A 25,926-nucleotide genomic window follows, 5' to 3' on the forward strand; every position below is an offset into this window, starting at 1 on the left:
ACACACTATATAGGAGTGAGTCAGAGCAGTGTCACCAAATCTCTCAGCCTATCACTGTAAAGGTTATTCTGTAACAGGGATTCTACCCAATAACCCAAGGAAATGGTGAAAAGATTAACTCTATAGGGCCTGTATCCCTATAGGGCCCTACATTCACCCGGGGGAAAAAAACCCATTTCTCCTGACAATGGTTTAACAATCCCCAACATATATCAACTTACAGTACCATCACATCCACTTCTGGTATCCTCTCCTAAGGCATACCTGGTAACAATGGTCACTGTAAAGGAAACACAGCATGCACAATACTGTATCAACATTATATAATAACAGTTGCAGTTGGTCAACTTTATTATACGCCAAAAACTTTCTTTCCTCCCAAGGGTCCACACAGGTTATCCTTGAAGTGCAGAAACAAGGCAGAAGAGTTGTGGTGGGGATCAATAGTCCTGAATTAGAACCCACTTAGTCCAGCAGTCCTTCCAGCCACAAAAAAACAAGCAAGCAGCACTCTAGGCATCTCACTCTGCCGGAGTCCATAGAAGAGCTGTAGCAAACATCAGAAGAATCCATCCTCCAGGTTCTCCTCTTCCAGATCCATGATCCGGGATCACACATGAGCAGGAAATGGCTCCATCCGGGACATCCATCTTCCTCCCATCCAACTGACATCCGCAGGCCTTCGTGAAATTCGGGGCGAACCTCCAAGCCCGAACCCACGGCCAAATACTTTAAAGGAAATTCGTACGATTCGAAGAATTCGTACGTTCCGTTTATCCACTTCGAAAAATTCGTACGATCCATTCGTACACTCCGACAAATTCGAACATCCATTCGTACGATTCGAACAAAACAATGCACAGCCTGGTTTTAGGGAATCGAGCCCCACGTTGGGCAGCCAAATGTAACACCTATTTGGGCTGCATAGCGCACAAATAGTTAAACTGTCCAGCTAGCAGTAGAAGCATGGGTTACACGCGACTTCACACAACAGGGTCAGGGCCTTCGCCATGTGGAAGTGTTCCCTCTATGGTGTAGTGCAACTACATCCCCCAGGTTACTGTGCATACAACAAAAGATGGGCGCCAGGAGGTTCTTGCAGTAAAACAGAAAACGGTTTATTTAACTATTGCCAAAAAGGGCAAATGACCACAGGTTTCAGTACTCACGCAGGAGTTGAGGAAAACAGCATATTGAGAGTTCACACAGATCAAAGGCAGGCTCACACAGAGTGTACACAGGCAAATGCAGTACAACCTTTCCCTCCTGGAAGTTGTCAGGCAAGCAGCTTCTACCCTACAGTCCCTCTTCACTGAGGTCCCTGACTGGAGGCAACACACAGAGCCTCTGGGAAGCTACTCCCTTTCTGCAAATCCTTGTTGGAGCTTCAGCTGCTCTTTCTCTCTATCCTATCTGCCTTTCTCTCCTAGAGAGACTATGACAAGTCTGCCCTAGTATATCTGTTCCTCATTCATGGGGTTTCCTGGTCCCCGACTTGGACACATGACTTCTTCTGGGCCTATTGCACTCAGTCCCCCTGAGCACATCCAGCTGGAATCACATCCAGAGGCAAAAGAGGAAGAGGCCACTCCCTGCACACACTATATAGGAGTGAGTCAGAGCAGTGTCACCAAATCTCTCAGCCTATCACTGTAAAGGTTATTCTGTAACAGGGATTCTACCCAATAACCCAAGGAAATGGTGAAAAGATTAACTCTATAGGGCCTGTATCCCTATAGGGCCCTACAACTGTATTTCAGAGCTTCCTAGATAACAGATCTCATACCTCTAATTAAAGGATTGGGTTTACTTGTCAGGAGGACATAGCATAAGGTTGCCCCTCTAAAACATTGTGAAAACTGGATAGAAATCAAAGCAGTTACAAGTGATGCAATAGCCTCGCCTGGTGTCATAACTCCACCATCATTGTGCCCACCTCTGATGTCATCATTCCTGATCCTACATCACTGCCCCACCCCCAATGCTATTTGCCCCGCCCCCCCTATGCGGGTTTAGCCATCAGGGAAGGTGGTAATCCTACCTGGGGTACAGCAGTCTGGCGTTTGAAATGCTTTACATTTAGGGGTGATTTCTCTTTTCCGTCTGTTTTAGATATTCCCTGAATACAGAGAGGAATGAGTGTTAATTAATCTCAGCCTCCCTCTTACTTCTATCAGTGGATTGTTTGTCACAGCTCCCCCTCTTCTTGCCCTGATCTGCTCATCTGCCCCAGTTTTCATGTCCCCAACCCGCTGTATAAAAGTCTGGGAGACTCCAAAACTCTTCCTGGAGGACTGAAGTCTCTGTATAAGAATTATACTCCAGCCACGCCCCATGTTCCTACTCTGAACAGAACTGAGATGCAGAAATCGTAGAGAGCCAACGGCTAGCCACACTATACCCCACGCTGCCAGATCTCTATTAACCACGTGCTTCCTGCCGGACACTCAGCCCCAAATGCTTTCGCCAATCAATAGGCTACTAACATCCACGTGCTTTGAACAGCCAATAACGGAGAAGTATAGCGTTACCCAATAAACAGTAGCGTACAGAAGCAATACCCACGTGCTTGTGTGAGCCAATACCCGAGCTCTTCTCCCCATCCACTCGCCGCTTCCGAAACAAACCCCACGTGTCTGCCAGCAGCCAATGGGAAGTGATAATGCGCATCTCCTTTTACTTTCATTTCCTGAGCTGCGGTAGAAGAAGCGGATAGAGCAGGGGGCGGGTCAGTGTGAAAGCTCAGGGAGCCGCCTGGAGATAAGGAATGCGGAACAGACACTGCAGGGAGCGGGGAAGGGAGAGCCCGGTGCACTAGGTGAGTCGTGTGTATGTGCGGGGGTCTCAGTAACATTTCACAGACAAGGAGTGAGATTCCCAGTTGGTGAGGAGAACAGAGGAGTCTCCTATTCACACACACCTGGGTCTGACAGGAAACCTCTAGAAGCATTTCCTCAGACTGACGGGCTGTGTATTCTGGGACTTGTACTTCCCACAACAGCGTCACAGCTTGGCCATCTCTTATTCTTATCACTTTACCCCTCACAGTGTTTTGTAGCCTCCCTGAGGCCTTACAGCTTTTTATATTTACTACCCTCCCCCCAGCGACTCCCCCCCTCCCCCAGCCTGTGCCCCAGAGACTTCCCCCCCCCAGCCTGGGCCCCAGAGACTTCCCCCCCCCAGCCTGGGCCCCAGAGACTTCCCCCCCCCCAGCCTGGGCCCCAGAGACTTCCCCCCCCCCCCAGCCTGGGCCCCAGAGACTTCCCCCCCCCCAGCCTGGGCCCCAGAGACTTCCCCCCCCCAGCCTGGGCCCCAGAGACTCCGCCCCCCCCAGCCTGGGCCCCAGAGACTCCCCCCCCCGGGCCCCAGAGACTTCCCCCCCCCCAGCCTGGCCCCCAGAGACTTCCCCCCCCAGCCTGGGCCCCAGAGACTTCCCCCCCAGCCTGGGCCCCAGAGACTTCCCCCCCCAGCCTGGGCCCCAGAGACTTCCCCCCCCCAGCCTGGGCCCCAGAGACTTCCCCCCCCCCAGCCTGGGCCCCAGAGACTTCCCCCCCCCCAGCCTGGGCCCCAGAGACTTTACCCCCCCAGCCTGGGCCCCAGAGACTTCCCCCCCCCAGCCTGGGCCCCAGAGACTCCCCCCCCCCCGGGCCCCAGAGACTTCCCCCCCCCCAGCCTGGCCCCCAGAGACTTCCCCCCCCCAGCCTGGGCCCCCAGAGACTCCGCCCTTCCCCCAGCCTGGGCCCCCAGAGACCCCCCCCGCAGCCTTGGCCCCCAGAGACCCCCCCCCCCCAGCCTGGGCCCACAGAGACTCCCTCCCCCAGCCTTGGCCCCCAGAGACTCCCCCCCCTCCCCAGCCTGGGCCCCCAGAGACCCCCCCCCCCTCATTAAGTCATGTGTCACTTTCATTTCTTCTCATCCCTCTCCTCTCTAATGTTTCTCACTAACCATCAAGTTCCTCTGCAGATTCCCAGTTACTGACTCCCTGTGAGACTCTCACCGACCCAAACACTCAGCACATGGGAGGCACCACCAGCAGCAACAACAACAAACAGTGAGTGGGAATGTGCCGTCTCCTCCCTCTCTTTTTGGTTCCTCCCTAATCATTCTCACTTTATTCTGTATTCCTGTTATCTGGGACAGCCGTACTTGAACGTTCCATGCCTTTATTCTGGGGGTATTTCTCTGTTGTAGGAATGTGCCTGAGCTCACACTCATTTTGTGCTACATATACAGTCAATAAAGTGCCCTCTATTATAAAATATGAGGATATTATGAGGCGTTTCATGACCATATAAAAACACAAGGCTGATAGCAGAGTGTTATACAGGTCATAGAACTCAGAGGTGACGTTTAATATCCTCATATTTTCCAACACTTTATTTATTATAACACAAGTTTTAGTGAGTCATGTGGCAAAGATGACATCACTACTTACCGTTTATAACTGATGACATCAGAACTCACCGTTTATAGGGATATAATTTACAAGATATTCATGGCTTTTGTGTATTTTTATATATATATAGTTTGTGGATTTTGTTGTGCTTAAAGGCAGACTAAAGCTTAAACAGGTTTTCCACCTTTGAGTTAACATTTAGTCTGATGTAGAGAGAGATTCTGAGACAATTTCTAATTGGAATTCATTTTTTATTATTTGTGTTTTTTGAGTTATTTGGCTGTTTATTCAGCAGCTCCCCAGTTTGCAATGTATAGTAGTCTGGTTGCTATGGTCCGAATACCCCTAGTAACCATGCACTGATTTGAACAAGAGACTGGAATATGAATAGGAGAGGCCTGAATAGAAAGAGGAGTAATAAAAAGTAGCAATAACAATAAATGTTTAGCCTTACAGAGAATTTGTTTTTAAGACGGGGTCATGTTACAGGACAACCCTTTTGAAATAAAAAAAAAAAATAACAAAAGTGGTATAAAGGTGATACCTTTATTGGCTAACTAATATAATCATAGCAAGCTTTCTGAACATTTTAGTTCCTTTTTCAAGCTGATTACAACAACTTTGCCTGCCATTAGATGGGGTCAGTGACCCCCTTTGGTAGCTGGAAAGAACCAGAAGAAAAGGCAAATAATTAAAAAAACAATAGAAAATAAATAATGAAGACCAACCAGAAAGTTGCTTAGAACTAATCATTCTATAATATACTAAATTGTAACTTGAAGATGAACCACCCCTAGAAATGTTGTACATGATGTTTTGTGCTTCTGTACCAGCCCAAGGCAACCACAGCCCTTTAGCAGTAAAGATCTGTGTCTCCAAAGATGCCCCAGTAGCTCCCCATCTTCTTTTCTGCTGATTCACTGCACATGCTCTGTGCTGCTGTCACTTACTGAGCTTAGGGACCCACTCACAATATACAGTACACATAGAATAGAAATGTCACAATATAAGGCTGATTAGTAATTAATACACATAATTACTACATGGCAGCACAGAAACCAGTGCAATTAGCATCAGAATTGAATAATCAGCAAACCTGTAGCATCAGCTTATATCACAGCCAGGGAAGCTCATTTTCTGCTGGATAATTAGTGACGAGCCCTAAGCTTAGCTTCTCAACAGCCAATCAGAGCCCACTGAGCATGTGAGTGTCACAGACACTTTCCAAGATGGTGACCCCCTGTGACAAGTTTGAAGTCCTGGATCATTGCTGCTATTGACAAGCTCAAACTTTAGCCTCGTGCAATAAGTTCACTATATAAAATAGGACATTTTTACTCATATTCATTTCTAGGGTTTAGTTCTCCTTTAATATTTGTGTTTGTCCTGTGTGTTTTGACACTGTATGGCCAAATGTACGTGGACACCCCTTCTAATTATTGAATTAGTTATTTAAGCCAATACCATTCCTGCTGAAACAGATGCCATTACGTCTTACAGTGACCAAACAATTTGGGCAATGCCCTTTCCTGATGGTTTCAGCACAATAAAACTGAGATTGGAGGTGAATAACCTGACTGCGCAGAGACCTAGGGGCAGATTTATCAAAGCTTGAATGGAAAATCTTAATTTCTAATTAAAATTTTCAAGTTTTTTATGCCCAAAACTCGACTAGGGAATCATTCAAATTCGATTCAAGTTTTTATTTTTAAAAAAAAATTTTATTTGATTTTCGAGATTTATCATACACTGATTACGATTGGTCGAATTTTGCGCTCATGGGAGTTTTTAAAAGCTCATGGTCTTTGGTAAATGTGCCTCCTAAATTCAAGCTAACGGAACCCCCATGGGATGAATTAGAACTAGGGGTGCACTGTATCCAGGATTTGGTTCGGGATTCACCCTTTTTCAGCAGGATTAGGATACGGCCGAATCCCTTTGCCCAGCCGAACCGAATCCTAACCGAATATGCAAATTAGGGACGGGGAGGAAAAACACAGGACTTTTTGTCACAAAACAAGGAAGTAAAAAAATGTTTTCCCCTTCCCACCCCTAATTTGCATATGCACATTTGATTCGGCCGAATCTTTCGAGAAGGATTCGGGCATTTGGCCGAATCCAAAATAGTGGATTCAGTGCATCCCTAATTAGAACCCTGATATTGTGAAAGGACTGATCCCCAACGGCAGTGTCCGATTTCTACATCAGTATATGATTTCATGTTAAAGGATAAGCAAACCTTTAAAATAAGTGAATGTAAAATTGATGAGGGGGCTATTCTAAGCACTTTTGTCTTTTACATTCATTATTTATTCTTTTTTTATTCCAAAATATTAAGGGATACATGTACTGTTAATATGAATGAATTTAGTTACAACAGCGCCACCTGCTGGTCAGTTTCCCACCAGTCTGACCACCAAGTAGTCAAGGAAGTTGTCAGGAGAGAGAGAAAGAGGCTGCTCTCAAAAATTTGAGAAAGGTTTCTAAATATTTTCCTAAGCAGAAGAACATCTTCCTTGACTACTTGGTGGTCAGACTGGTAGGAAACTGACCAGCAGGTGGCGCTGTTGTAACTAAATTCATTCATATTAACAGTACATGTATCCCTTAATATCTTGGAATAAAAAAGAATAAATAATGAATGTAAAAGACAAAAGTGCTTAGAATAGCCTCCTCATCAATGTTACATTCACTTATTTTAAAGGTTTACTTATCCTTTAACTTGGAAATGATGTGGCACTTACTGTATTTGTGTGTAGGCCCAGCATGCCGCGGGAGGGAGCTGCAAGTTTCCACAAGCTGGAAGAAGATATCACCTGCTCTGTGTGTCTCAGTGAGCTTACGGATCCGGTATCCATCGCCTGTGGCCACACCTTCTGTGAGAAGTGCATTTCCTCTTATTGGGACACCCCACAACTATGGGGCTACCGCTGCCCCGAATGTAGGAAGGTTTGTCCCAGAGACCAGCTGATTCCTGTCCATAGACTGAAGAATCTGATCTCTAAAGTCCAGCTGGTGGTGAAAGAAGAGCTGGCCAAGAAGGTAAGAGATAGAGGAGGGGCACAAACAGACATAGCCATTGTTATTATAAATATTCAGCATGACATTTAAAGGATAAGTAAACCTTTAAAATAAATGAATGTAAAATTGATAAGGCTATTCTTAGCATGTTTGTCATTTACATTCATTATTTTTTTATTTTTTTATTCACGGATATTAAGGGATATATGTGCTGTTAATATGAATGAATTTTGTTATAACAGCGCCACCTGCTGGTCAGTTTCCCACCAGTCTGACCACCAAGTAGTCAAGGAAGTTGTCAGGAGAGAGAAAGAGGCTGATGTTCTTCTGCTTAGAAAAGCAATTATAAACTTTGCTCAAATCTTTCCTAAGCAGAAGAACATCAGCCTCTTTCTTTCTCCTGACAACTTCCTTGACTACTTGGTGGTCAGACTGGTGGGAAACTGACCAGCAGGTGGCGCTGTTGTAACAACATTCATTCATATTAACAGTACATGTATCCCTTAATATCTTGGAATAAAAAATAAAATAAATAATGAATGTAAATGATAAAAGTGCTTAGAATTGACCCCTCCTCAATTTTACATTCACTAATTTTAAAAGTTTACTTATCCTTTATTCGCTTTGAAAAGTATCCTCCAATTTAAATTTCTTTTCTCTTCCCTAAGGAGACCCCAGCCCACGCCATTCCGCTGGTTTATACAGACAGTGATGGGCACCTGCAGACAGATGAAGCCACTGTAGAAAGCTGTTTTCTGGGAAGTGATGTATCCGATTACCCCGTAGTCTTAATATGTGTGATCGGAGAGAAACGCCGCGGCAAATCCTTCCTCTTGAACTACATTCTGAGGGCTCTGTCCTGCCAGGTAGGATAATGAAGTTTTCTTTAAAGGATAAGTAAACCTTTAAAATAAATGTAAAAAAATTATGACGCTGCTATTCTAAGCACTTTAGTCATTTACATTCATTATTTATTTATTTTTTATTCCAGGATATTGTACTGTTAATATGAATGAATTGTATTACAACAGCGCCACCTGCTGGTCAGTTTCCCACCAGTCTGACCACCAAGTAGTCAAGGAAATTGTCAGGAGAAAGAAAGATGCTGCTCTGATGTTCTTCTGCTTAGGAAAGATTTAAGAAAGGTTTCTAATAGTCCTGGCAGGGGCCACCTGTGAAATGGGTAGGGTCACGGTCCATAAATGGATCAAGGTCAGCTATACTGTATATGGGTTTATTCATTGCGACAAGATCAGCACTTATAGAGGCCCATTCATCAAAGGTCGAATTTTGAAAATTCATGTGAAGTTTTTTAAATTCGAATATATTCACAATTTGACTGGGAGGTTATTTAAGGAAAAATTTGAATGTCTAATGTTCTATCGTATGGTTCCGACCCAAAAGTTCGAATTGTATTCGATTCAGACCAACCAACTTTTCCTCCCGAAAAAACAAAAACCCCTCATGTCAGGAAGGCTATTAGCATCTTCAAACGGCTCAACGGACCCCTGCCTGTGACTTGTACATGAGCTCGGGAATGGTTTTAGGTGGTCGAATATTCAAATTACTTCCATGTTCGAGGTGTGATAAAAATAGGGGGTTTAAAATGCGAATGTGTGAATTTTGTCACTCGAAAATTCAAATTTACTATTTGACACTTGATAAATCTGCCCTTAGTGTCGGTAAGGGAAAAAAGTTTAGTTAAAGGTATACTGTCATGGGAAAACATGTTTTTTTCAAAACACATCAGCTAATAGTGCTACTCCAGCAGAATTCTGCACTGAAATCCATTTCTGAAAAGATCAAACAGATTTTTTTTATATTCAATTTTGAAATCTGACATGGGGCTAGACATATTGTCAGTTTCCCAGCTGCCCCAATCATGTGACTTGTGACTTCACTTTAGGATGGAACTACTTTCTGGCTGGCTGTTGTTTTTCCTACTCAATGTAACTGAATGTGTCTCAGTGGGACCTGGATTTTACTATTGAGTGTTGTTCTTAGATCTACCAGGCAGCTGTTATCTTGTGTTAGGGAGCTATTATCTGGTTACCTTCCCATTGTTCTGTTGTTAGGCTGTTGGGGGGGGTGATATCACTCCAACTTGCAGTACATCAGTAAAGAGTGACTGAAGTTTATTAGAGCATAAGTCACATGACTGGGGGCAGCTGGGAAACTGACAATATGTCTAGCCCCATGTCAGATTTCAAAATTGAATATAAAAAAATCTTTTGAGAAATGGATTTCAGTGCAGAATTCTGCTGGAGCAGCACTATTAACTGATGCGTTTTGAGAAAAAAAAACATGTTTTCCCATGACAGTATCCCTTTAATGAAGAAAAACATAAGGGTGTGTATGTGAGTCACAGAAGGGAAAGTGAAAGTAATGTGAGACGGGGAAATCCGATCACGAGGGATGTGACCATAAATAGGAGAAAGTGACATCTCTAATATACAAAAATACGGTAGCCCAACATCAATTAGTAACTGACCAGGTAATGCAAGACGCTCAGGTGCACTGCCCTGAGCGGTTCAAAACCGAAAATTTGCAGAGCAGGCATTGGAATGAAGGCAATCTTTCACCAGGCAATAAATATAAGTAACATTATTTATGGCACATATATAGCCTTACACGTTTCGTGTTACAAACACTTACAGGCACATTTATTATCAAAGGTCGAATTTCGAATACATGTAAGTTTTTAAAAACTCCCATGAACTCGAAATTCGACCAATCGAAATTTATAAAAAAAAATCGAATTTGGATCGACCCGAAAACTCGATTCCGTTTTTTTTTTTCTCTTCAAAACCCACCCCCCCCCCAAATGTCAGAAAGGCTACAAACAACTTTAAACTGATCTCAGGACTTCTCCCAATGACTATAACAGCCATTCGGCAAGTTTTTAGGTAGATCTGGTTTTTAGTCAACCAAAACTTGTCTGGAATTCAAAAATAAGCTCCAGCTTTGAGGCCACTGGGAGCAACATCCAAAGGGTTGATCAGAATCATGTTGCTAACGAGCCACTGGTTGGGGATTGTTGGCCTAAAAGGTAGTGGCTTGGGGGGAGGTGTATCAGCTAGGGATGCACCCAATTCAGGATTCGGTTTGGGATTCTGCCAGGATTCAGCCTTTTTCAGCAGGAATAGGCTGAATCCTTCTGCTCGGCTGAACCGAAAACTGAATCCTAATTTGCATATTCAAATTAGGGGCAAGAGGGAAATCACATGACTTTTTGTCACAAAACAAGGAAGTAAAAAATGTTTTCCCCTTCCCAGCCCTAATTTGAATATGCAAATTAGGATTCAGAGTCAGTTCGTTATTAGGCCGATTCTTTCACGAAGGATTCTGGGGTTTGGCTGAATCTAAAATAGTGTATTCGTGGGCATCCCTAGTATCAACCAAGTGACAGTTTGTCATGGACCGGAGAAGTGACAGTGTTTGGGGGAAGGCCTATTAATATACAGTTATAGGAGTTTATTTGTGATCTAATGATAGAAATTGGGGGGGGGATTGAGAAAAGTGATGATATTGAGACAAAATAAAATTTGTCATTTAAACAGAAAGTTTTCAGATTTTAGCGACATTTTTTCTGAATTGTCTTTAGCTCTCACTAAACCTGTCAGTCAGACATCAAATTGGAATTTCTGGGGGAGGGGTTTATTTATACATCATTTTTTTTTTCAGGATAACCTGGGCTTTCTTAATCTGCCTACATGTTTGTGTAATTCCACTTCTGTAACAAGATAGAAGGCTCTAAATGTTTTATTATCTTAGGTCAAGTGTCCAATTGCTGCTAAAACTAAATATTTGCCTGGGAGGCTTTACTTTTCCTTTAGATAATATATTCACTCAAATTGCTCATTAAGATAAAACTAGTAAAGTCACGCAAATGTGAGTTATAAACATTTAACATATCAAATTGTATGAAATACACTTTTTTTTTGTTTCATCAGTTTTATTTGTTTTGTTAAAGGACCAGTAACATCAAATTTTTTTTAAAAAAAAAAATTCATTAGTATACATTAAAAAAAAGACCATGACAAATTAAACTTTAACATTGCAAAGTCTTTATAAAGAAATAACGGACTGAAACTTCCCCTCCGTTCAGAAAAGGATTCACATCGACGATCCATGGTGCGGCGCTCGATTTCTCCCCCTGGCTATCTCCTATAAGGAAGGCAGGAAGGAGAAATCGAGCACCGCACAATGGATCGCCTTTTCTGAAAAGGAGCGCAAGCAGAGTTTCGGTAAATTATTTCTCAATAAAGACTTTGCGATTTTAAAGTTTAATTTGGTGGGGGGTTTTTCGACGTATTCTAACGAATTTTGAAAAAAAATGTTTTTAATGTTGCTGGTCCTTTAAGATAAAACTAGTAAAATGATGCGTGTGAGTTAAAAACATTTAAAATTGTATAATCAGTGTTTTTGTTTAATCAGTGTTTTACTTGTTTTGTTAATGAGGATTTTACACTTATAGAGTTAATCACAAACGTGTGCCCTGACTATAAAATACGAATCCCTATTAATATGATAATTCCCCAATGGGGCACCTACAAGAGGGGTGAAATGATTGGGTGAAGCAAATTATATTAGAATTGATCTGACACATGGGGAAGAGTTATACTGAGCTTTACTACATTTTTAAAATGTCGGGAGAAAATGTCGTTTAAAATGTTGTTTTTTGCACCATTTTTATGTCGTTTGAAAGACAAATTCATAAAAGTGTCTGTAACTGTCTCTTTCACTAACAAATGAAAAGTGGCAGTTGAGTCGGAATTTAGGCAGATTTATGTTTGTGAATATGGAGAAAGTATTTTACACAAGTTTACCACCAATTTTACTCCAAAAATGGCCTCTCTCCACCTTTGTGAATTCCCCCCATTGAGGTTTCCACACTGACTGCAACATTTTGGCTGCTGTTTGTATCTCTTTGGCCAAACACAAGGAACAGCAGTACAAAGTTCATTTGCAATAACAACATGTGCAAACACACAAAGCTGTTAGTTGTGTAACTATCTATAAATGTAGTGATGTCCTTGGGCACCTGAGAACTATAAGAATTACTTCAATGACCAGAACTAGCTCCACCCTGCTATATGGGAAAACAGGCCCAAAGCATTGGAGGGGGGTCAGCTTGATATTTGGGGTGAGTGCTTATTTGTGCCCTGGAACTATAGCAGGGTGACTGTTACCCCAATGTTTCTATATATCTGTAACCTTGTTATGAGCTAAGGGGGCCCAGTCTGAAGGTCAGTTAGGGGGAGATTTGGGGTGAGTGCTTATTTGTACCCTGGGTACCCCTGGAACTATAGCAGGGTGACACCCCAATGTTTCTATATATCTGTAACCTTGTTATGAGCTAAGGGGGCCCAGTCTGAAGGTCAGTTAGGGGGAGATTTGGGGTGAGTGTTTATTTGTACCCTGGGTACCCCTGGAACTATAGCAGGGTGACACCCCAATGTTTCTATATATCTGTAACCTTGTTATGAGCTAAGGGGGCCCAGTCTGAAGGCCAGTTAGGGGGAGATTTGGGGTGAGTGTTTATTTGTACCCTGGGTACCCCTGGAACTATAGCAGGGTGACTGTTACCCCAATGTTTCTATATATCTGTAACCTTGTTATGAGCTAAGGGGGCCCAGTCTGAAGGTCAGTTAGGGGGAGATTTGGGGTGAGTGTTTATTTGTACCCTGGGTACCCCTGGAACTATAGCAGGGTGACACCCCAATGTTTCTATATATCTGTAACCTTGTTATGAGCTAAGGGGGCCCAGTCTGAAGGTCAGTGAGGGGGAGATTTGGGGTGAGTGCTTATTTGTACCCTGGGTACCCCTGGAACTATAGCAGGGTGACAATTACACCAGTTAAAAAAGAAAAAGGAATGAGTGCCGGTTCATTATTGGTATAAGGGATGACTATGGGGAAGGAAGAGTTCAAGGACATTATCAGATAAGAGATTTTAATCCATAATATTTGCTGTTTCTCTCAGTCTATCACAGTCTGTAACATCCTGCAGCCGTTTTTGCTGTCAGCATCATTTCCCCAGTAGAATGTGGACTTCCAACAGTCTATGCTCTGTCTCTTTAAACTTTTCTAACACCCTCATGTGCCGCAGTATCAGTTGGGTGAGGTGAGATTGTAAAGAGCCCATAATGCATTTCATAGTGTGATGCAACAAAATAATAGAGATTAGCTCTTATCAGTTCTCTGACTTGTTTTTTTATCTTTGCCTGTTGAATTTCTGCACCTCTGCCTTTGAAGGACGGGCTCCAAGCTTTGCATTTCGGCTCATGCCACACAAATGGCTCATGACAAAAATGTAAAAACAAATCAGAAATGAGCACAGTTGAAAGAAATGATATTTAATTTTTTTGTTAAAGGAGACATATAGGATGAATGAAATAAAAAAATCAAATTTTGTAGGCAATTATAAGTAATATATGGTGTTGCTTTTACATGGTGCTAAAAAATAATATTATCTATAAAAATAGCCCCTTTATTGGAGCTCCCTATAGATGTTCTCTGGTCCCTGTCTGTGTTTCAAATGAGGGGTGGGCGTGTCCTAACGGTCCCTGCCAGAAGCACAGTAGGAGGGGGACAGCCAATCACAGCCCTGCATTTACACAAGCACAGGCTTCAGTTCCCTATCAGGTCCTGCTAGCTGCTGATTGGTTCCTGTCCTACAGTGCAGTGAGCTGAGAGTCACCGCCCCCGCTGCACAGCCTTGGGAAAGGAGGCAGCAGCAAGTGGGCAGTACTAGTTGGGGTTTTGCTGAAATTATCAATAAAGTAACCAGAAACAACAACTTTTTAAAGCTCATTCCTTCTATATCTAAAAAAATTAAACTCACTGGTACATTACATAATATGTCTCCTTTAAGGAAAGGGGTCAGCCGATCAGCTTGGGAGCAGAGGATGAGCCTCTCTGTGGATTTGATTGGAGTGCAGGGACAGAAAGCATCACCAAGGGGATCTGGATCTGGAACAAGCCGTTCATTCTAGAACGCAATGGAGAAAAGGTGAGAATGAAACAGAATTTGGATTCCAGCCTATAGAATATCCTCTCTGGTTCTGCCCTGTCTGATTTATGGGGATGTAGGACTTACAGGGATTCTGTCATGATTTTTATGATATAGTTTGTATTTCTAAATGACACTGTTTACACTGCAAATAATACACTCTACAATATACAATGAACCAGCAAGTGTATTTTTTAGTTGTAATATTGGGGTGTAGGTACATCTCAGGTCATTTTGCCTGGTCATGTGCTTTCAGAAAGAGCCATCACTTTAGGATGGAACTACTTTCTGGCAGGCTGTTGTTTCTCCTACTCAATGTAACTGAATGTGTCTCAGTGGGACTTGGATTTTACTATTGAGGGCTGTTCTTAGATCTACCAGGCAGCTGTTAACTTGTGTTAGGGAGCTGTAATCTGGTTACCTTCCCATTGTTCTGCTGCTGTGGGTGAAATCACTCCAATTTGCAGTAAAGAGTGACTGATGTTTATCAGAGCACAAGTCACATGACTGGGGGCAGCTAGGAAACTGACAATATGTCTAGCCCCGTGTCAGATTTCAAAATGAAATATAAAAAAATGTTCTTTCGAGAAATGGATTTCAGTGCAGAATTCTGCTGGAGCAGCACTGTTTTTTCCCATGTATCCCTTTAAGTGCCTGTTGTGCTTCTAAAATACTTTTTCCGGTATTAGGGTCAGGGCACACGCTCAGATTCGGGGAGATTAGTCGCCTGGCGAAAAAAATCATCTCTTCTTCGGGGCTACTAATCTCCCCAAATCGCCGACGGGATGGCGGAGCACTTTTTTTTTTTTTTGAAGTTGCCCCAAGCTTCCTCGTGAGGCAGCTTCGGAAAACTAAGTGCTCCAATTGCCACCCCGCCAGTGATTTACATTCTAGCAGGCTGGATGCAGTTTGGGGAGATAAGCCGCCCTGAAGAAGAGGAGATTTGTCTCCGGGCAACTAATCTCCCGGGAATCTGACCGTGTGCCATGACCCTTAAGGGCCACAGTGTTGGGATAGATTCCAAAGTGCAAAAATAGGCCCAAGGCCACCATGTTTTTCAGACTGTGCCCCCTACTATGGGCGTCTGGACCTTCCTCTACCAAAAAGAGACATTTCCGGATTTCTGAGTGTTAAGCTTTGAATAATCTATCTCATTGTCCCAAATCAACAATAATGAACCTAGTGGGTTTATATTATCTCTTTTGTAAGATTGCATAGTGCGGAGTGACTGTGATCTTCTTTGCTCTTCCCATTGTAGATGGCGGTGTTTGTGTTGGACACAGAGGGCTCCCTGGATATTGAGGGTTCAAGAGACACAAGCATTAAGCTTTCTGCCTTATCCATGATCCTCAGCTCCTATTTGGTAGGTCACTGCTACTATCATGTCATTTACTACTCCAGGGGACTAGATGTTCCACTAAAAGGCAAATTAATACTCCTGTGCCAAAGTCTACTGCAGTAAAGGAGCTCTTTGAAGCATGCTTCAAAAAGTGTAAAAAACACAAAGTGCAAAGAGTGAAAATGACAAAGCCTTAAAAAAAGTCCATTAAAACCTCAAGGTCACCTGGCCAAATGGCATAAAAATAGCCGAGACGTCTTCGGGCTTCCCTTCAGTGAAGCTAGGGGAGCCTCTTTATCTCTGACCACCCCAGATGGGAGGCAAGGGTCTATGAACCCCTTTCAACACAAGGCTAGGGGGCACTTTACTCCTTACCCCTCCAGCCAAAAGGCTTACAAGAGGTAGGGAGCCACAATGGTCCTCCGAGGAGGACCCAGCAACTTTGCACCCTCTTCCGGGCCAGGGATTTCAGGGGGGGAAAGGAGCTTAATGGCCACACATTGCACCCCAGATTTGTGCTTCAACCCTGAGGTCTAGTGCAAAGATCCAAAAGTGCAAAATAAAAAGTGCTATAGTACCAATAAATAAGTTAAAAAATCATAAGGTGACTACAAGAGGCCCCAGCCTAATGGCCGGATTTGTTAGAATTCTTGTCCGTCCCTGTGCCAAAAGGCTGGGATTGAGAGTAAGGTGTTGCAATGAAAGTGCCGGAGTAAAGTGCCCTAGTGCCGTGCTCACAGACAGTAGTGCAAGTACCGTGTGGTAAGGCATTTCCGGTGTGCAAAGCCTGGGGGTCAAAAAGACTCGGACTTCAAATCCTCCTGGCCCAAGGCCTCGACCAAGTGGTTCTCCCTTCCATCAATGGGGACTGGGGAAACCACGATGGAAAATAATAAGAACAGATTTTTTTTATTTTTATTGATGCTCGAGTCGTGCTTCAGTCACCCAAGTGCTGTGTCACACAAATGCGCACACAGTCAACTTAAAAAGGACTAAGTCCCATAAAACTCCGGTTTATCAGGCCAAATGAACGGACGAGCAGGATGAACTGAATCTTCACATCCACCTGCCAAGGCCGGGGCCTGTATTACAAATTTACCGGCAATGTATTCACAGATAAATTTGTAATACCCTTAACAAAATCTCTTGACCTTCCGCTCCAAACTTGCCTTTTCTTTGGGTTCTGGCCGTCACACGACGTGGCTCTGCCCCTCTTTGCACCAGGGCCCGTCCCTTTTGTTCCCGCCCTCACCACTGGCCGGTAAAATTTTTTTGAAATGGTGGCAACCCTACCCGAAGGCTAGGGTGGAACCCTTTATCCCAGCCCCCCAGCACAAATGCCACAGGCAGGGGCCAAGAGTCTTCAAGTTCCCTTCGCTGCAAGGCTAGTAGAACCCCGTTATCCCTTCTCCCTACAGTCCAGAGACAGAGGTCCAGAACCAATGGACCTCGGAAGAGATCCCAGCATCGCATGCGCCCACTTGGAGCCGGGTTTCAGGGGGAGAAGTAGCCTAATGGCCACACATCTCCCCCCTGGATCAGTGCTTCCCCGGAGGTATTGAACCAATAAAATAGATACAATTCATAAAAAGGTGCGTCTGTGTGCTGCATACTACATATTGGATGAGCCAGATACTACACCCAATATGTGGCCAATAGCTCACCATTTACCATCAGCAGCAAATCTGGCCTTGTAATAGCACCTGCATGCAAGAGTGCATTCTGGGAGACACTGACAATAACAACTTTTTAAACTCAAGTCATTTTGTGTTATGCTACAGATTAGTTGCCGGTTCATGTAGGAGAGGCCATTCCTGCCTGATAAATACTTTGCATGACTTACCGGCTTTTGTTGTTTTTTCAGATTTTCAATGTAAACTCAAGCCTGAAAAGAACAGAACTGGATTATCTGGAGGTGAGAAGAAGGGGAGCAGAGAAACATGAATATTATTACTCTTTTAGCTTTCTCATATGAAATCAACAGAGGTATGGGCAAATAGTTGCTCTATACTTTATACTGCATCTAGGCACAAGCTACATGGGGGCATATTTACTAAAGGGCAAAGTTAGGAAAAATTTGCCAAAAAGACAATACGCGGGGACACAGGCAATTTACTAAAAGGTGTAGATGACAATTCGCTAGCGAAGTAGTTCAGCACTAATGAAGTTTTATGCCCTTTCACCGGGCAAATTTTTCACTCAGGTGAGTGATCAGTTACTCCATAAATTCACTTAAGTGTGAATTTCCCATTGCGTTACCTGTTTTGCCAGAGTTTCCTTCACCACCTTAAACCTGGCGAACTGATACGATGAAGCTTCATCCTCCTCAGTCTTGTCATTGACATCATATCCTGTATGCTGAAAAGTCATAAAAAAAAAGACAAAACAATGGTGTTTTTTTCATATTTTACCATGGAATTTGTGTAATTTTTTTTAACCATTTGAAGCTTATGGCACATTTGTTTTAGGGAGGGCAAATTTTTTGGTGGAATGAAACTGGAGAAATTCGCCTATCACTAGTGGCCACTTCAAGGACTTCAAGCATTTGCACCAACATCTCTAATAGGGATGCACCAAATCCTGGATTCGGTTCGCGATTCTGCCTTTTTCAGCAGGATTCGGCCGAATCCTTCTGCCCGGCCGAACCGAATCTGCATCCTAATTTGCATATTGGAATTAGGAGGGGGGAGAGAAATCGTGTGACTTTTTTTCACGAAACAAGGAAGTAAAAAAATGTTCCCCTTCCCACCCCTATTCGGCCAAAGGATTCGGGGTTTAGCCAAATCCAAAATAGTGGATTTGGTTCATCTCTAAAAAAGACGTCTATATGACCTATATGTACCCGCCCTATTAATTACCTAAGCGTAAGCATATTAACAACGTTTCGCTAGGAAGAAAGTAAGTAGTGAAAGTTCGCCAGTGATCGCCTTCCTAGACGAAACTTGCGCTGAGAATTAACGTCTGAGGAAATGCGCAAAGTGTGGCGGAGCTTTTCGAGGTGAAAATTGACCCTTTAGTACAGTGGTCCCCAACCAGTAGCTCGTGAGTAACATGTTGCTCTCCAACCCCTTGGATGTTGCTCCCAGTGGCCTCAAAGCAGGAGCTTATTTTTGAATTCCAGACTTGGAGGCAAGTTTTGGATGTATAAAAACCAGGTGTACTGCCAAACAGAGCCTCCTGTAGGCTACTGGTTCACATAAGGGCTACCAAACAGCCAATCACAGCCCTTATTTGACATCCCCATGGACTTTCTAATGCTTGTGTTGCTCTCCAACTCTTTTTACATGTAAATGTGGCTCACGAGTAAAAAAGGTTGGGGATAAAAGCTGCCGACAGACCGTGTAGGCAGCTTATTGGCCCGTGTATGGGGGTCCCCGACGGACTTTCCCGATCGAGATCTGGCCGAAAGTCGGCCAGATCTCGATCGGATGGGACTAAAAATCCTGTCGGATCGCGGCCGCATCTGTTCGTTGATGCGGTCCCGCGATCCGACCGCCCGTTTGCGTTCGCTAGGATCCGATCGTTGGGCCCTAGGGCCCACGATCGGATCAGCCCGATATTGCCCACCTCAAGGTGGGCATATCGGAGGGAGATCCGCTCGTTTGGCGACATCGCCAAACGAGCGGATCTCTCCATGTATGGCCACCTTAACTCTTCAGTTTCCATACACACAGAGCTTAACCTGTACTCCTGGTGGGTCAAGGAAATGTTTCCTTCCTATCTGATCATCACAACTTAAGCTGTAGATTCAAAGATCCGATGGTTCTAATCCTCGAACTATTAGACCTCCCCATCTCCCGACCTACCACTAACCTTCAGATCAAATAAAGTAGTAAAAGAACAGATCAGCCGATGTTCTGTCCCTGACAGCAATCGTATGAAAGTTTATGTCCGACAAAGCTGGTGACAATTTCCCACTGAAAATTGTCAATACGTGCAGAGAAATTATCAGCAGCCGACAGAAATCTTTTAACCTGTCCCATCGTCCAAAAGACCGATCTCCATGGGATGAAAAATGTCACGACTCTCCACACACGGTCCGGAAACCGAGGATTCATACGATCGGATCTGTGTCTATGGCCAGCTTACTGATGTGTCGGCCGACTGTACTGGTCGTTCACCTTCACCCTAAAGCTTTTTTTGTTTGTTTTGTCTTCAGATGTATCTTTATGTGGCAGAATTGGCCGGGAAATCCTTTGATCTGCAGTACTTACAGGTAAATGAACAATTGTGGAAAACTCCTTATTCTCTAGCAGTTTTTGTGCCCTTCATCTGCTCCACCTCATTGCCCTGATAATGCCTTGTGTTTTGTCCAGCTGAGCCCTCACATTCCTGTCCAGCAACAATCACAAGCTCTTCCTTATTTCCTTTAACTGAAGCCATTGAATGTGTGAAGGGTTACCCACTCCTGTATACACCATATTGCAAAGGACATAGGGAAGGGATCCAGTATCTTTCTCCTTGACTACATGGTTCATAGCCCCATGGTGTAATATCTTAGTCCTTGTTGCCATGAGTTTGCCATTTGTGTTCCAGCACCTGGATCTACTGATCAGAGACTGGCATGATTCGCTGAATTGTCGGAGAGAAGACGGCCAGTCATATATAAACCGTGAGACTGAGGTATGCACTTCCATGTATCTCAACCACTTTGGGTTGATTGATTCTTGACCAACTGTCTACCCCCCCCGCTCCATTGCTGGCTGGGCACTAGTTGGGTAACAGCAAGAGCAGGGCCAGGCCAAGCTAGCCAGGTGCCCTAGGCAACCCAGCTCCCCCCCCCTTGCGTGCCCCAGACTGACCTCAACTTGCACAGGTCAGCAGGATGGGGTGAGAACGACAGAGGGGAGGAGAGGAGCGAAGGGGGGGGAAATGACAAAGGGGAGGGGAACCAAAGAGGGATGGGAAAACAGACTAGGGGTAGGCAGAAGACAATTTAAAGGAACACTAACACCAAAAAATGAAAGCGGTTTAAAGTAATTAAAATATAATGTACTGTTACCCTGCACTGGTACAACTGGTGTGTTTGCTTCAGAAACTCTACTATAATTTATATAAATAAACTGCTATGTAGTCATGGGGGCAGCCATTCAAGCACAGGATACACAGTAGATAACAGATAAGTACTACTATAGTTTATATAAACAAGCTGCTGTGTAGCCATGGGGGCAGCCATTCAAGCACAGGATACACAGTAGATAACAGATAAGTACTACTATAGTTTATATAAACAAGCTGCTGTGTAGCCATGGGGGCAGTCATTCAAGCACAGGATACACAGTAGATAACAGATAAGTACTACTATAGTTTATATAAACAAGCTGCTGTGTAGCCATGGGGGCAGCCATTCAAGCACAGGATACACAGTAGATAACAGATAAGTACTACTATAGTTTATATAAACAAGCTGCTGTGTAGCCATGGGGGAGCCATTCAAGCACAGGATACACAGTAGATAACAGATAAATACTACTATAGTTTATATAAACAAGCTGCTGTGTAGCCATGGGGGCAGCCATTCAAGCACAGGATACACAGTAGATAACAGATAAGTACTACTATAGTTTATATAAACAAGCTGCTGTGTAGCCATGGGGCAGCCATTCAAGCACAGGATACACAGTAGATAACAGATAAGTACTACTATAGTTTATATAAACAAGCTGCTGTGTAGCCATGGGGCAGCCATTCAAGCACAGGATACACAGTAGATAACAGATAAGTACTACTATAGTTTATATAAACAAGCTGCTGTGTAGCCATGGGGGAGCCATTCAAGCACAGGGTCATAGAGCCTATGATTAAGTATCTGAACGATATGAAATGCGCAAGGCTGTATCCTTGTATACAGAAATAAAACTACTAATGATTTGACAAGTCTGCCTGGAGGATTGGTCTTTGGAAGTGCCTGCTCTTTTTCTCTATACGGTGGTCCACTCCCTCAGCTGAAGGTTCCGGCCAGTCATTGGGTTCCAGGGTTGGTCAAATTGTCCTCAGTCATAGCACTTGACCTGGAGACCAACCAGTCCTGTTCTCATTAGAATGAGCCAGTATAGGTAGGTCATTGGTGTTATTTATAAGAGAGAAACCCAGCCCAGAACTTTATAAATGTGATGGACATAACAAACTAACTACAACATTTTTTTTCCTGAAAGACCATGAGAAAGACGTCTCAGTATCCCTTTGTGTTGGACACCCTGAGAAGTCCATCAGTGAGCTGCTGCCTCTTGCCCCACCCTGGAAAAAAACTGCTGGGAGACAGCCAGGGAAGGATTTCAGGTAACACTCCCCTCTAGTAAACATCGCTCTGTCCTTTCTGACCCAAATAATTGTTCTCAGATTTCCCGTGGCCTGCAGTGTCGACAAATCACGTTCCTTGATGTTCTCAAAACTGCGTCACCAACCAGTTGCCCATAAAATCCATTATAAGGTTATGAAATTCCCACTTGAGATTGGTGTCTCGCTGCATGTAATGACTCCCCATTACACTCACAATAGGGATATGGCCACTGGTGGGGTCATGTGGAATGTCTCCGAACACTCGGCAAGATAAAGGTCTCCACTTGGCAGCCCTGCTTTACACATTTCATGCTGCTTCTCTTTACAGACATGGATGATGATTTCAGGAACCACCTTCGAAACTACATAACGGACCTTGTACGAGGCATCTGGCGCCACGTTAAAACCGATATCCATGGAGAGAAAGTGACCTGCGCCCAGCTGGAGGCAAAATTAAAGGTATTTCTGGCAGCAGTGCTGCTTCACGTTGGCTCTTGTATCTGAGACGTCCATAGAACAGGTTTCCCCATCGCACATACATCTGAACAACCCAAAAACGCAAAGGTAACATTCATTACTAGAAATGTGACTGTTTATTTTGTATTCTGTAGGAATTCGTGGGCCTGTTGCAGAAAGAGCAATACAGCTTTGCCTCCCCATTGGAGGTAAGAACCCATATTTTTTATTTCAGTCTGTGCCTTGAGAATCTTCTGCCTGCCCAGGTGTAATGATAAGGGCACGTTGGTGAGGATCTCTAGTTGTCTCTATTGGTGGGAGGGGCTACGGCAGACCTGATTGGTTGCTTGTTTGAAGCCTACAGATCACAGCACTGAACACCTTGACATAATATGTTACCGTCTTCTTCATCCTTAGATGTTCTTTACATTTGAAAATCGCAAGAATATGGCCAGTGTTAAAAGGGAATTCCTGAATCGCATTGATAATCTGGTAAGCGGCTGAGCATGAACTTCTTAGGTACTTACCTTTTAGGTGTAAGCAGTCTAGAGATGCACCCAATACAGGATAGGGTTCGGGATTGGGCCAGGATTTGGGCTTTTTCAGCAGGATTCGGCCGAATCCAACTGCCAGGCCAAACCGAATCATAATTTGCATATGCAAATTAGGGGCGGGGACGGAAAATGCGTGACCTTTTGTCACAAATCAAGGAAGTAAAAAATGTTTTGCCCTTCGCACCCCTAATTTGCATATGCAAATCAGGATTTGGTTCTGTATTCAGCCAAATCTTTCTCAAAGGATTCTGGGGTTCGGCCAAATCCAAAATAGTTGATTCGGTGGATCCCTAATGCAATCACTATTTTATCATGCAAATATTGTTTTTTCCCCAATTGGGCTAAAAGAGCTCACACTCTGGGTGGGGAAAGAAGCCCCACAAGTGCTACACTGCCTGCCCAGGAGTGCCATGTTAAAGGATAAGTAAACCTTTAAAATAAGTGAATGTAAAATTGATGAGGGGTATATTCTAAGCACTTCTGTCATTTACATCCATCATTTATTTATTTTTTATTCCAAGATATCAAAGGGTACAAATGCTGTTAATATGAATGAATTTTGTTACAACTGGGCCACCTGCTGGTCAGTTTCCCACCAGTCTGACCACCAAGTAGTCAAGGAAGTTGTCAGGAGAAAGAAAGAGGCTGCTCTGATGTTCTTCTGGTTAGAGAGAGGTTTTTAATTTTGTCCCTAAACTGAAGAACATGAGAGCAGCCTCTTTCTTTCTCCTGACAACTTCCTTGACTACTTGGTGGTCAGACTGGTGGGAAACTGACCAGCAGGTGGCGCTGTTGTAACAAAATTCATTCATATTAACAGTACATGTATCCCTTAATATCTTGGAATGAAAAAAGAATAAATAATGAATGTAAATGACAAAAGTGCTTATAATAGCCCCCTCATCAATTCTACATTCACTTATTTTAAAGGTTTAGTTATCCTTTAAGTGCTCCTTGTTTCCTGTTTGCACACTTCCTGCAGGCACTTCCTGCACTTTGCTTCCTGTTTCCATTCTTCTACTTCCCTTATATTCAGAGACATCAAAGATCCCCGTGTCATGAGGGTGATAATGATCCTGTCCTGGATTCGTTTTCTCCTAATTCCTCCTCAAACATAAAATAAGGTCTCAAAAAGAGCCAAACATTTTCAACTGGGACAGTTCCCAGGGGAAATTGAATGGAAAAGCATAAAGTGCAGGTGACATGATGTAGCAAAGCAAGACACAACTATAAGTCAGGTATGAGCTTTGGCAAGTCTCTGTGGTTGATTTTCGCTTTTGCTATTTTTCAGGCCCCGGCCAGTTCTTCTCTGTTCAAGATTTTGGGAGTGACCCCCAACAAAATGAAGTCCAAGACCAGTGAAGCTGCTGCCCATTTTCTCGCTGTCTATGAAGAATCAATTAAAGGTGATGGCAGCCAAGACCGGCAGCTGCTCATGGACGAAATGAAATCCATTTTGCTCGAATCGGAGGAAAAATTCCATGATGAATACTCCAAGCGGTTCAAGAAGTGCGCCATAGGGATTGGCTGCGCTGTGGGGGGTGGGATTTTAAGCTTGGCCGGAGGAGTGGCTGGAGCTGCGGTAGCTGGAACGGTATTGGCCGCTGAGGCTGTGGCTCTGATGGGCAGCACTACAGCGGCGTTGATTACAGGGGCCGTGGGAGGGACGGTGACATTGGGAGCCATTGGCACAGGGGTGGGGGCTGGAGTCGGGGCTGGGGTCGGAGAGGCAATTGCAAACAGAAAAGCAGAAACAGAGCAGGGAACGGCAGAAGATGGCGGAGACGGGTCCGGAGCAGACATACAGCTACTGGTGGCACCTGAAAAGTAACCGGAACTTCCATTAAGTAAGAGCAACAACGTGATGAGTTTAATTTGCAGGCAGAAACCATAGTGTGAGGGGGAGATATATTGGATTGTGCCTTCAACACTTCCTGTTAGAACTTTGCTTTCAGGATACTGGAAAATGTAGATGCCTGGGGGGTCCCTGGATTCCTCCCCTGCAGGAGACTGAGTAATTACTAGAGGGCTTTCTATTGCTGCTGAGATGGATATGAAGCAGCCCAGTCCCACCCTGGAGACAACTGATTGTTGGTGCGGCTCGTGGGTTTTTTTTAGTAACTTTTTTGAAACCGCTTCGTATCTATTAGAGGTTCCTATTTTTGTACGTAACGCACTGGTGACAAGCGGTTTAAACCTTAACAGAAGGGCACTTTGTTTACTTGTATGGGGGGGGGATATAGCGAAGGTTGAACTTTCTGTCATTGTTGGAGAGGAATAAACTTATGGATATTGCACTGTATGTTTTTTATATGTATCTGGTGGATCCTTCATGCAAAGGATTAATCCTGCTCTATTTAACCCTGTCAGTGCAGAGGAGATATATTTAATTAAAGCAGGATTTTCTGGTATCTGTGTGTGTTTTACGTTACACGTGTACGTGACATTGCGGTGTCTCTGTGGCACGAGGAGGTAGTGGCACCTGAAAGCTAATGGCAGTATTGCTATAAGATATACCCCATTAATATTACACAATGTATGTGAAGCTCACTGTAGGGGCTCTCTAACTTCCTATGCTGCACACGGGAAACTACTGACAGACGGGGGATGCAACTGCCATTTAGAGCTGGGCAGAAATCACAATGAAGATTGTCCCACCCTCCAACATTATAAATCAGATGTGCACAAAGAAGTCCATACCTGTATAGGGCTGGGCATGCAGATGGAGCCGTCAGACTGTATAGCTCCAGGCAGTCACTGATGGAACCATTACACTGACTAGCCCCGGGCACACACAAGGGCTTAGTATAGGTGAGCACCGTTTCTGGAATTCTTCCCTTTGTTCCGACTCAGAAAACCTGTTCCTC

General features: G+C 43.9%; 1 protein-coding gene across 1 annotated transcript; it reads left to right on the forward strand.

The window, feature by feature from the left end:
* Positions 1 to 2,630: 2,630 nt before the first annotated feature.
* Positions 2,631 to 25,470, forward strand: rnf112.1.S (ring finger protein 112, gene 1 S homeolog). Its single transcript, XM_018239405.2, has 14 exons — positions 2,631 to 2,818; positions 3,964 to 4,051; positions 7,156 to 7,438; positions 8,086 to 8,283; positions 14,294 to 14,431; positions 15,690 to 15,794; positions 17,635 to 17,685; positions 19,930 to 19,986; positions 20,307 to 20,393; positions 21,926 to 22,049; positions 22,378 to 22,508; positions 22,661 to 22,714; positions 22,923 to 22,997; positions 24,351 to 25,470. Exons 2-14 carry the CDS (start codon positions 4,017 to 4,019, stop codon positions 24,888 to 24,890), a joined length of 1,878 nt encoding a protein of 625 aa, XP_018094894.1. The 5' UTR covers positions 2,631 to 2,818; positions 3,964 to 4,016; the 3' UTR covers positions 24,891 to 25,470.
* The last annotated feature ends 456 nt before the right edge of the window (positions 25,471 to 25,926 follow it).

The sequence above is a fragment of the Xenopus laevis genome, chromosome 9_10S (genome assembly GCF_017654675.1).
Source record: "Xenopus laevis strain J_2021 chromosome 9_10S, Xenopus_laevis_v10.1, whole genome shotgun sequence".
In the NCBI taxonomy this organism is placed as follows: Eukaryota; Metazoa; Chordata; class Amphibia; order Anura; family Pipidae; genus Xenopus; species Xenopus laevis.

Bases quoted from the DNA above. Each gene is read 5' to 3' on its own strand.
- rnf112.1.S (XM_018239405.2), top strand. From the start codon at position 4,017: ATGGGAGGCACCACCAGCAGCAACAACAACAAACA. The intron at 4,052-7,155 runs GTGAGTGGGAAT...ATTTGTGTGTAG, and splicing joins AGCAGCAACAACAACAAACA to GCCCAGCATGCCGCGGGAGG. The intron at 14,432-15,689 runs GTGAGAATGAAA...TTCCCATTGTAG, and splicing joins TAGAACGCAATGGAGAAAAG to ATGGCGGTGTTTGTGTTGGA.